General features: G+C 29.2%; 1 protein-coding gene across 1 annotated transcript; it reads left to right on the top strand.

Annotated features, from left to right (window-relative positions):
• Positions 1–3,594: 3,594 nt before the first annotated feature.
• LOC105630957 (Cobalamin biosynthesis CobW-like protein) lies at positions 3,595–8,327 on the top strand. Its single transcript, XM_089720948.1, has 9 exons — positions 3,595–3,835; positions 4,060–4,277; positions 4,544–4,661; positions 5,604–5,693; positions 6,084–6,254; positions 6,334–6,453; positions 7,200–7,310; positions 7,730–7,811; positions 7,938–8,327. Exons 1-9 carry the CDS (start codon positions 3,668–3,670, stop codon positions 8,003–8,005), a joined length of 1,146 nt encoding a protein of 381 aa, XP_089577074.1. The 5' UTR covers positions 3,595–3,667; the 3' UTR covers positions 8,006–8,327.
• The last annotated feature ends 4,221 nt before the right edge of the window (positions 8,328–12,548 follow it).

Below are 12,548 nucleotides of genomic sequence, written 5' to 3'. Positions count from 1 at the left end.
TTTTCATATATAATATAATAACTTTTATTTTATATATATGTATGCATCGGATTGCTTTCAGATTAATGTGGTTATTGCTTTTTGTTATCGGTTGCTTTTGGTTATGTATAAGAATAACTGACTTTCTTGTTTCAGGAGGACTAGTGTTTTTACTACTCCTTTATTTATTTTTTATTTTTTTTAAAAAAAGAAGAAAAGCCATTTGAATAGAATCAGGTGGAAATAATATTATGAGCTACGTATGATAGCTCTCTCCTTTGAATAATACACATTAATAACCAATTGAATCAGTGAAATTTTTTAGAGATTAAAATCCGAAATCACTATTGTTAGAAAATTTTACGGAATTGAACGCGGTGGTATACATATATTTTTTTTTTCTACTTGCTTTTTTTATTAACTTAGTATTCACCGATGTTTATTGGGTGCTTAGATCGCTGAAGTTAAATTCAACATTTTTATTCCCACTAGCCACTATAGAAGGTGCCTAGCAAAGATCCACCAAGATTGGGATAGTGGCGATATAAAAGAGCGGGAATGTTTGCCTTGTAATATATTCAAGAACATAAAAAAAAATTTGATACAAGCTCCTGTAAATTCAAGCTTAATCACAATCGAGTTTAAATTGATAAGTAATTTTTGTGGAACCATTGGATTAATTGAAATTTCTAACTAATAAAATTTGCAATGTAAAATTTATTTTACTGTATCGTTAACGTTTTAGTAGTTCTCAGTTATTCTCTTAGTTAAATAGTAACTTTTTATAATCTGTTCTCTCAATTTATATAAACAATAAGGTTCACGGTATTTGGATCTTAATCAAAATATTAAACAAACTGTTGGAGAACATAGAATGAAATAAATTATTATTGCAAGTAATTGAATGGAGTAGCAAAGGATCATGATTTTCTTGTGCCACCCCACCAAGAACTATGAATTATGGCATATTATTAGATACTCAAATAATTATACATGTTTGAGGTTCAATAAAAAAAACAATGTAGGGATAATGTTATCCTTCTTGTTGAATAGGACATATACTAATAGCCAAACATAATCGTAATCCAATATACAAAGTTATTATTACAAGATAAAGGGAAACAAATTCCTAGCTTGGAAGCTTCATCATGCCAATATACTCCCTCCAATGAGTTTAGCTCCCACGTCTCCTCTAAAGGAAGATGGAGTTAAACGTAAAAATGGTGTATATAAAAGCCAAAAATCTTAAAAATTACTCACTCTGTCATAAAATATAAATCGTTTAAGGTTTTTTCATAAGGATTAAGAAAATAATTAATTCTATTTAATTATTATAAACTCAAGGTTAATTTAACCAAAATTTTCTTTATCTCAAAACTAATAGTTGCTTGTAAAGTATTTATCGTGTTTAGTGTAAATAAGGGTAACATTGGAAAAACATCATTTATTACTTCTTGAAATAGACAAAACGACTTATAATTTGGGACAAAGGGAGTATTACTTTTAATATAAGGAGGTGTGAAATTATTACAAAAAGTGAAGTTTAAGATACACAAAATTGATTTTAAAATTCAGAATACTATAACATTGTTCGCAAAAATTCGGAACTTAAATTATGTATCTGGCGAACTTAAAATCCTATCTCCACTATTGTACATGTTTATTTAACATCTTATAGGGGTGATGGGTTTTGGATTCTTTTTTTGAAGTTTGGTTTGTCTTTTAATTCCAAATTCAACTTATCTAATATTTAACATCAATAAAATTTTGATAGCATTATTTCATGCCAGCCAAACAAGTCATTGTTCTTTGATGTTTTTCTCAATGTCAACATTTGTCACCAACTTGCAGTAATAGCATAGGGATATTAGCCAACCTATAGAATTTCCTTCGCTGTTAATTCTTAATTATTCAGTAATTAAATTAATCATGTAAGTCTCGAGGTTGCTGAATCTTTGAAGCAAGAGTAATGCAACAATGACTGGTAATCAAGAGTGTCGTGTTTCTGCAAATTGACGTGCTTAATTCAGATTAGGGTTTGATATAATACTTACTCTGTTTGGGAAGAAAGAAAACGAGAGGGAAAATAAAATAATAGGTGAAAGAAAAATAGAAGGAACAAAAGTCAATAAGGTGTAGGTAGTAAGTATATATAGTATAATTTATTTTCTCATTCTCTAAAAGTACTTAAATTATAAAATATTGAATTTGAGTTTCCTTGTTTATAAATTTTTATCAATTTACTGAATATTAGACGTAAAAGGAGAGTAATCTCATATTATATTTTTAAAGTTGTTTTAAGAAAGTAATGAAAGAAAATTTATAGTTTAAGTATGTAAAAAAATTATTAATTTATAATTGTTAAGAGTAGGTACAAATGAAATTTTGTCTTATATAAACTTTAGAAACACGTATATGTGCATGTAAAAAGTTCACCCTTTCTCTTTTCTATTATTTGACAAGTGTTATAGTTTGAAATTGAACTGAATTTAGCTATAACGTATATAACATAAATTTGTATTTATTTATTTTTTTAAGTATCGAAGAAGGGAATTCAAACTTAAATCTAATATCGAGTCAAATATACATTTATTGCTAAACTATATATTAGTTTGCATAAATTTATGTTATGATAGGCTTAACTGGATAAAGAAATTTATCATTAATACACTTATCCATCTTAATGTATACTATTTCTATTTCATAATACTTGTCATATTTGAGAAAATAGTTTGTTCCAACATACTTATTATATTTGTGATTTCAAAAAGTAATAAATCTTTTTTTCCATATTTACCCTTTGTATATGATCAATAATTATTACTTCAATTTAATGATTTTCTTAGAGAATTAGTATTAAACTAAGAGTAATATAGTCAATTTACTCAATAATTTATTGTAACTTAGATAAATTTAATGGTTTTCTTAAGGAACGTGAAATTCCAAATGTTACAAAAATTATGGAGTAAATGTAGTATATAGCTTGCTGATTAACGTATTTCTTCTAAGATACTGTATTTGAAATGTTTTCTGTTTAAATAAAAGTGGAGAAATTATATATGTATTGATCCATTTTAACAAGATTTATTCATTTTTCCATGTATATATATGGAACAAACAAACAACTTGCGACAGAATAACTACTAACAGTAATCTTTTATATTTTGAAGTAAAGGAGAAAGTGACACGAAAAGTTTCAAGCTTGCTTTCCTATATCTAATAGTGAACTAATTGCATTTACATTGTCATTTATATTAAAATTAATTTCATCTGCTTTAATTTATTAATTTAAAAATTATATTTTTCTTAAAAATTTCATTAATGCCTCATTTGAGTTGGTAGAAATTGTCATGCAAAACTTTCAGCAAATGGGCCAAGTTTTGCATTTCCCCTAATGCAACTTTTATCCTTAATTTCTAAACTTAAAACTCATTAAATTAGTCCTTTAGGGCCAAACGTTATGGGCCTCTCTTATCACTTCATGAAATAAAATTAGCCCAACCCATTAGTCATTTTAATATATAAAAAAAAATTATTTTTGTTTCTTTGTAATTAATCTGTAAAAATAAATAAATAATTATTTAATTAAATAGCAATGTCAGTTAAGTAAGGTTAAGTAAGGTTGGCGTAGTTGACACTTGATACTGTTAGCGCAGGCGCAGCGCAAGACAGAAGCAACTCTTTGAAAATGGAGTACGAAGAAGACGACCCACCAATCGCAGTTGAAATCGACCAAACCCTGCAAGAACCCAACTCCAACTTCTACTCTCAATCCAATTCAAAACTGCCCCAAACAGATGACGTTTCGGTTGGTGTCACCATCATTACGGGCTATCTCGGTGCCGGCAAATCGACTGTAAAAACCTTATCCTCTCGCAATAATCTCCATAACACTGATTATTTATGCATTTATTTGTAGTAAGCTGTTGCTCTCATTTTGAGTGGTGTTACTTAATCTTCCTTCCGTAGTGGAATGGTGGTGAATTATAGTTCAATATATTCTTTTACTTTGCCAAGTTTGATTTTGAGCCAATTTCCAACTAACTGTAGGTTTTTTTTTTTTTTTTTTTTTTTTTTAAGCTTGTTAACCATATATTGAATTCTCAACATGGAAAGAGGATTGCTGTGATTTTGAATGAGTTTGGTGAAGAGATCGGAGTTGAGAGGGCAATGATAAACGAAGGGGAAGGCGGAGCCCTTGTTGAAGAATGGGTTGAGTTGGCAAATGGGTGTATTTGTTGTACAGTTAAGCATAGCTTAGTTCAAGCACTTGAGCAACTTGTACAGAAGAAGGAAAGGTGCTGCTTCTGTATTTTTTTTTTTATTTATTTTTTTTTTTTTGTGAATATATTTGAATTTCCCTTGTTTATAAGCACTATAGTTTTAGAGATGAAACTTGTTAGATTTTATTGTTGAACCTGAAAGATTTTTTTTTTTTTTTTTTAACCACTCGGTAGCTAATTTAGTGGCAAATAGATAGTTTGCCAAGAAAATCTTAGATAATTGACGGCTATGGACTTCTAGCAGTAATTAATGACTAGTAAATTGTGTTTCTTTTTTCCAGTAAACTTGATCATATAATAATTGAGACCACTGGGTTAGCAAATCCTGCTCCTCTTGCCTCTATTCTGTGGTTGGATGATCAACTAGAATCAGTTGTGAAGCTTGATTCTATAATCACTGTAAGTCTGTTCTTCATAATCAGTAACTTGTACTCACTGCACGTGACATGCTCTAGGTTTTTTTTTTCCTTCTTCCAGCTTTGCAAGCATCTACATTCTTCTGATCATTCTAAGCTATAAATCAGTTTATCATAAACTGGCAGTATTCGGACCTAAGATTTGATTTTAATGGAAAATGATATAGCAGCTTATGAGATATCATAATTTGATATATAAATTATCATCGTATCTTTGTTATTCTGAACTCTTTTATTTTTTATTTTTTTTTTGCATCCTTCTTTGGCAGTCTATTAATGCGATTTTCAATAACATGCATTTAGTATACGTTTTCATTTAATGGGATGCTATGTTGTTTTTTCCTTTTAAGAACCAATAAAAAGAAAAGTAAGGAAAAATTGATGGGAAAAGAATGAGATAAGGAAAATAAAATTACTTTTCTCATTTGGATATCTAGGGAATACTAGACATAAAGTTGTTTTCAAAAAAGTGCCTGTATGAAGAGTTAACTGTAACATGGAAGCTTGTTTTCTTCAGAAGTTCTCTTAAAGAGACTTTCTGCAGCTTCAAGGAAATTTACCCAACTTGCCTCACAATTGAAGAAAAAATTAGAATTTCAGTGGGAAAATCTTTCTTTATTTTTCCTTAATTTCTTTCCTCTTTTTCTCATCAACCAAGTAAGGGTCCATTCTTCTCATATCTTCTGCAAACCAATTGCAGCATTTTTTATAAGCCTTGCATGATAACTAGCATTAGAATGAGGCATTGGCACCCAGTTTAATCCCATCTTGTGTTTATGGAATAAGAAATGTAGTTTATCTTATATTGCAAGTTATTAAGCTTGTGATAATTTATTTTTCATGAAGTTTTTATATATGAAGACAAGTTATTATTCATTTATTTTCTTCTTCAGTTTGACATTTTAATAAAATTCTGATTACCCAGGTTGTGGATGCCAAAAATCTTCCTTTTCAGCTCAACAAGCATCGTGTCTCATCTTCATTTCCTGAAGCATTTTCTCAAATAGCATTTGCGGTAATTCTCATGACTTATAGATGGTGTAGGTGTACTGTTTATGAGCAATGTTAATTGTCTTACTTATTTGATGCCTATAAGCAACATTTTGACTTAATATCAAATACATATGTTAGAAACTTTGAGTCTTTGACGCCAAACAGAAAGATGGACAAATAGAACTCATGGAGCATGCTTAAGTAGTTTGCAGACCATGCCTTGGTTTATTTAGATGAGTTGAGCATTTCTGTATATATCATCTGTTTATATGTATTAGTGTCTGCATTAAACAATCCTGTATAATTTGTAATCATATGGACCATTTGATTGCTTCTTTTTCTGTTCAATATTTTTTCATGTGGGATAGTTTGGGAATTTCTGTGGCCTTATTAGTTTTGTTGTTTAATGTAGGATGTTGTGATTCTTAACAAGGTTGATTTGGTTTCTTCAGAGGGTTCTGGGACCTTGGAGGAATTGGAGAAAGAAATACATCATATTAACTCCCTTGCCGATATCATTTATTCCGCTCGGTGTGAAGTTGACTTGTCTAAAATACTAAATCGCCAGGCATATGATGCTACTGTAAGTTACAGAAGGCTCACAATCTAGCATTACCTTTATTTGAATGGATCTTAATTCTTCTCTCTTCTTGTTCTCGTAGCATATCACGCATTTGGAAGCACTATTGGAAGAAAGCAAGTCACTATCCACCAGGGATCTTCATGATGGTGGCGTGCGAACCATTTGCATTAGTGAGTCACAGCAGGTTGATCTTGTTAAGGTAGTCATTTGATATGCCTGATTGCGATGATGCACAACCTTGTCAACAGGATTTGCTACTACTGGGTTACTAATGTTGTGAAAAGCATGCTTTGGACTAGTCAGATCAAATGTCTTGAATGTGTTACTTAGCTGGTGCTAATTTCTTTATCACCAATCTACCACGGTATTGAGCAAATGTTTCGACATTTAGGTGTGTTTGATCTTGTCTGGGCTAAAGTATGGCCCTTGATGGACTGCATGTTGAAATAAGGTTTGCATAACTGAACTGTATACGTATAGCTTTTTGATGCTGTTTACTTGATATATCGTTGAAAATGCCTTTCCATTATTCCCAAAATTTTAATAGATATTGATTTTTACTTATTCAGCATTCAAGTATTTTCTGTTCCTTGTATTTTTATACTTCTCGATCCTTTTTTATTGGGAATGTGTGCTTGGTTACTGGACCTATATTTATAGATCCTTAAATGTCTAACAGCCTTGGTTTGATTTCTAACATTAATATAAAATGTAAAGTATTGATTTTTTCTATAGAATCTTGCAAATAGTATGAACACTGCAAATCACTTAAATTTGAATCTATGGAAACTTGCTATCTGCTTTCACGACCACCTTAACAGAAACTCATATCGTGGCATGGGAAATAAGGATTGGTGTTCCTTTTCTTAATTTATTTACAGTTATCTCTTTCTTGTCTAAGTGCAATCTGTAGTAGCATAATTTCTGATATTTCAACTATTATAGGTTCGTTTATGGCTAGAGGAGATTCTATGGGATAAGAAAGATGGCATGGATGTATATCGCTGCAAAGGGGTGTTAAGGGTGCATAACTCTGATGAGCTGCATACTTTGCAGGTAATGTTGGAAACTATCTGTTAGTGATTATGATATGTTTATTCATCTCATCATTCTACATCGGTTACTTAGAGTTTGTGGATTTTCCATTCTAGCTCTGGTGATTCAATCTTCTGCGTTCTCATTTCATATATTACAGCTCTAGTAGTAGGAAATTAACTATAGTTCTTGGTAGAATTATGCATTAGATTATGAGATCAAGCTTTTGAATGTCAGTGATCAGAAGTACAGGTTGCAACCCAAAATCTAATTTGGCTCTTGAGGCATGGATGGACATATCACGTGGGCTGCTATGTTATGCTATGCCTTATTTGTCTTCATTTTACATGTTTTATCCATTGATATAGCTAATTTCTTCACACATAAGTTAATGTTGCGTAGTGAAGTTTGTAAATAATTTGTTATTAACTGTCTGGTAGGCTGTGAGGGAGATATATGAGATTGTTCCGGCTCGCAAATGGAAAGAATCAGAAAATCAATGGAGCAAAATAGTTTTTATAGGTAATGTTCCGGTAGCGTTACATTATTCTTGGTGAAATTCTTCCACGAACTGGTTCGAGCGTATTTATTTGTTTAACAGTTACAAGGAAAACAAAAGGCTTATTTATTTGTTGCATTCTTTTGCAGGGCATAACCTGAATGAGAGTATTCTTATTGATTCCTTTAGAAGTTGCACAACGACAACAAACTTGTAATCAAAATGTTCTACTGAGAGGGATTTTGAATACGACGACACGTTTTGGCACTTGCATTGGTCCTAGGAATTGTTCATCTGTTCATTTGCTTGAGGAGGCCAAACAATGAACTAGAGAAATTTCAATGTATCGGCTGAAAAAATGCACGTCCAAATTCTGGTTTACTCGAAGATACAAAAGAAATTGGTGAAAACAGAATTTTGTTTTGTGATAGAAATTTATATTAAATTATATAAATGAAATTTGTCAATCACAATAAAATTTTAAAATATGAACAAAATAATATGTGATTAAATGTAATAATTTTAAGTCTTTTTTATAATACTTCAATCAAAGAAGATAAAATTTACAAACAAGTTTCATATTTTAAGATATATACATAAATAAATAAATAATTTCAAATATAAAAACTGAGTTTCGAATACAATACATCTAACGATGAAAATAACAATCGAAATAAATTGTAAATTTCTTGAAAGTCAATTGCATTAATACCACTCAATCGATTTATATTTATTTATTTATTTATTTTTATTTTTAAATTGATTGGTATTTGCATGATTGCCCCTATTAGTATTCGCGAAAATTTTTTTAATATTATTAAATGTAAAATTAGATGATATATGTAAGCTAAATCTAAAAATTATTGAAGTAAATTCTTACTTAAAATACTGAATCTATTTATTTAATGTAATAAATCTTTTTTAAGACTCTGCACAACCGGCAGTCAAAAACTAATTATATTTTAATGTTTTAAATGACATATATCATACTGCAGTTTAAAAAAAATAATATAACTATAAATATAGAATTGTTTTTAGAAGTTTTTAAAATTCACTCTTGATAAACAAAATTCAATGATAAAAACAGGGAAGCAATGAAAACAATATCTGTTAATCATTTTGCAAAAATCCAACTAGCAACCTCAGCTTTTATGCACGTGACACTCAATCAATCAAATTTTGAGTTACAAAATTTAATTTATAGAATTAAACAATAAAAGAAAACTCATACGCGGGAGAAGAAATAAAAACAAATAGGTTACAATTACTTGTGCAAATTTTCAGTTACAAAATTTAATTTATAGAATTAAACAATAAAAGAAAATTCACACGTGGGAGAAAAAAAAAAAAATAGTTTACAATTACTTGTGATTAGAAAGTAAAATTAGTTTAAAAAGGCGGATTCGATAGCAAAGAAGGTGAGAGCTATGGGAATTGTGGTGCAAATAAAAGCAGCTTAACAGCTTCTATGTTCCTATGTATTTTTTTTTCCTCCTTTGCTCTCATCTTTTTTTCCATTTTAATTTTTTAAATTGCTCCTTCTATATTCATATGTATATAAAAGAAGAAAGAAAAAAAAAGGTGTGGTCTTCTTTTTAAGGAGAGAAAATAGAATTAGATAAAGGAAGGGCGAATGTAATGAAAGGTGTTGAAAGAGAAGTGGTGATAAAAATGATACTAGTGCAAAACTCAATTATATACAAATTCATTTAATCGTATTTAACATTGATTTTCCTTTCATATTGGCTTCTTGCATTTTGATTTGCTTATTTCGACCAAATTTTTTCTCTTCAACCGTTAGATGGATTGTAATTAGTACGAGATAAAATAGATCTAATTATCTAGATATTATAAAAAGATTGGTTAATTTCACGGAGCACACAATCACCATATTTTATAAAAACACAAACGTTGATTGGTGATATTTTGTAATGAAATACATTCAGATATATCTGGTCTTATCTCATAAAATTATAATTATTCAATTTACTCCGATATCTCAAAATTTCCGTATTAATTAATTAGTAAACTATATATATATATATATATATTCCTAGATTAACAATATTATGTTGTCATTGTATATATATATATATATATATATATACACACAACCAATATGAACATGCAATAAAATTACTTGGAAATTGCAATACAATACTTGTGATTTCTATCATTCCCACCTAGTGTCTATAAGTTTTTCATGATATAAATAAGTCATACAAATATTGTGAGACAAATAGACAATATTAATCATGTTGTTACAAACTCAAAGCTCATCAAGCCCAGCCCATACCTGACCGAGCCCATCTTAAATCTCGATTGGCAATCGCGTTTGAGCTGGGTTTTACTTGGGATCGACTGTCTCTTCTCCCTTTTCACGCTTCAAAATATTCACTACATAACGCGGTAATGGAGTAAATTTCCTTTTTGCCTTTTCTGATTTCTCTTCCTCCCTCTCGTTTCGCTTAACTCTATCACTCGCTTTCTCCATCAAGTAAGTAATTACTTAGCTTCTTGTGTTTTTCTGCTGTTTGCTTACTTCTCCATCAAGGAAATACGGATTGTTTTTCGTTTTCTAAGTTTTGCATTATTTAGAGTTATCTCTTTCTTGTCTAAGTGCAATTCTGCAGTAGCATAATTTCTGATAATTCAATTATTATAGGTTCATTTCTATCTCTGGTGATTCGATCTTCTGCGTTCTCTTTCGTATATATATTACAGCTTAGCAGTAGGAAATTAATTACAGTTCTTGGTAGAATTATGCATTAGATTGTGAGATCAAGCTTTATTCATCAGAAGTTCCAGGCTGCAACCAAACTTGTTATCAAACTGTTCTAGCGACTTGTAAATGTAGATTGTAGCTTACTAGGATTTTGAAGACAATGAAACGTTTTGGCACTTGCACTGATCCTAGGAATTATCAATCTGTTCATTTGCTTGAGGAGACCGAACAAATTATTTATAAGTCAATGTGGGTCACGTCAAAATTTAGTTTACTAGACAATGCAAAAGAAATTGGAGGACAGAATTTTGTTTGTCAATCACAATAAAAATTTAATAAGATTGAGCAAAATATTTTTTTTAAATAAGATTTTTATTTTTGGTGAATTTTTTTCATAAAATAGTTAGAGTTTATTTATAAATTTAACGGTTAAAATGAAAATAAAAGATTTATTTATTTATTTATTTATTGCTTTCCTTTTTAATTTGTTTTGCTAGAGGTTACACAAGGACAACAAACTTGTAATCAAACTGTTGCAGTGACTTCTAATTCTAGGTTCTAAATTATATGGATTTTGAATACAATGCTACGATTTCGAGTTCTAGTACATCCTATTTCATCAATTCATTTGCTTAAAACGCACCGTCACATATATATATTTATTGAAATGAAGTAAGACTGTATAAAAATACCTCTAAATAATAATGTTATTATCACGATAAAATGCAAATAAATGAATAACAAAATAAATAAATGCTGAATCATTTATTTGTTTAAGGAGCTATTTCTAATTTTTCTATTTGTGAAGGAATATGGGAAATGCATTTTGTTAATTTTCAATATTTTTGAATGATATTGGACGGTTGAACTTAGTTTAATGGATTCAAATAAAATAATAGTATAATTATAAATATAGAATTATTTAAAAAAAATTGTAAAGTTAATTCTCAATGACCAAAATTCAGTAATAAAAACATATTATAAGTAGCGGCAATAATATTTTTTTAAAATGATTATATTACAAAATCCAATTATACATACAAAGTTTTACACCTCAAAACATATGACCATGTATTTCTTATTAATATCATTTCGGTTAGGCTGAAAATTCAGAGAGTGGGAAGAAACAAATAGGTCATAATTAATTGTGATTAAAAATTAAAATTAATTTTTTTTTTCCTGGGAAGAGCTTGAGAAACAGGATTTCCAAAGCAAAGAAGAGGGTGAGGCCTCTGATGATAGTGTTGTAAATAACAGCACAGAAAAAAAACTAAATTTTTTTCCATGTTTTTTCATTTTTTCTCCTCCTCTTCCCTCATTTTTTTAATTATATTTTATTTTTTAAATTGCTTCTTTGATGTATATAGAAAAGATTGGACAAAATAGGAGATGTATCAGATTGATTCAATTTGCAAACACAAAAAAAAAAAAAAAAAAAAAATCGATCAATTGAGCAAAATAGTTTTTATAGGTAATATTTCTTTCTAATTGGTTAAATGTTTACAATATTGATTTTCATAACCAGATTTAATAAATTTAAACTTTCATACCCATTTCATAATTTGAATCTTATAGTAACTTCATTTGTGTCGCCCAATGGCTCATACCCAATTTTATGTATAAGTTTCCTCTTAAATTGATATTTGATAGCTTTTATCTCATTCATATCTTATAAAGGCATTAAAATAATTTCTCTCTCATCTATGAATGGCATTTCTCTCTTATCTATTGATTGCAAAACTATGAGAATCCAAAACCCAAATGATATGCAATGGAATTCAATAGGACAAATTTATCTACTCACAGCAACAAAATTCACCTAATCCATCTTGCTGTAACTTTATCTGTAAATAGTCATTATCTCTATCATATTCATGATTAACAGTTCTGAATTTGATAAATTTAAATTTTAAAATTGATATCTTTTGTTATCAGTTGTGAAACAATTATTATTATATAAAACTATAATTTTCATATAATTATTAATTTTACTCCAATATCTCAATATTTTTATATTTGTATGTATTTGTAAATT

This window comes from Jatropha curcas, chromosome 5, assembly GCF_041381405.1.
Source record: "Jatropha curcas cultivar XTBG-Jc1 chromosome 5, XTBG_Jcur_1.0, whole genome shotgun sequence".
In the NCBI taxonomy this organism is placed as follows: Eukaryota; Viridiplantae; Streptophyta; class Magnoliopsida; order Malpighiales; family Euphorbiaceae; genus Jatropha; species Jatropha curcas.
The sequence above is the reverse complement of the archived record's forward strand: the minus strand, read 5'-3'. Positions and strand labels throughout refer to the sequence as shown.

Coding starts and splice junctions, on each gene's coding strand:
- LOC105630957 (XM_089720948.1), top strand. CDS start 3,668: ATGGAGTACGAAGAAGACGACCCACCAATCGCAGTTGAAATCGACCAA. Junction 4,662..5,603: donor AGCTTGATTCTATAATCACT/GTAAGTCTGTTC, acceptor CTGATTACCCAG/GTTGTGGATGCCAAAAATCT. Junction 7,311..7,729: donor ATGAGCTGCATACTTTGCAG/GTAATGTTGGAA, acceptor ACTGTCTGGTAG/GCTGTGAGGGAGATATATGA.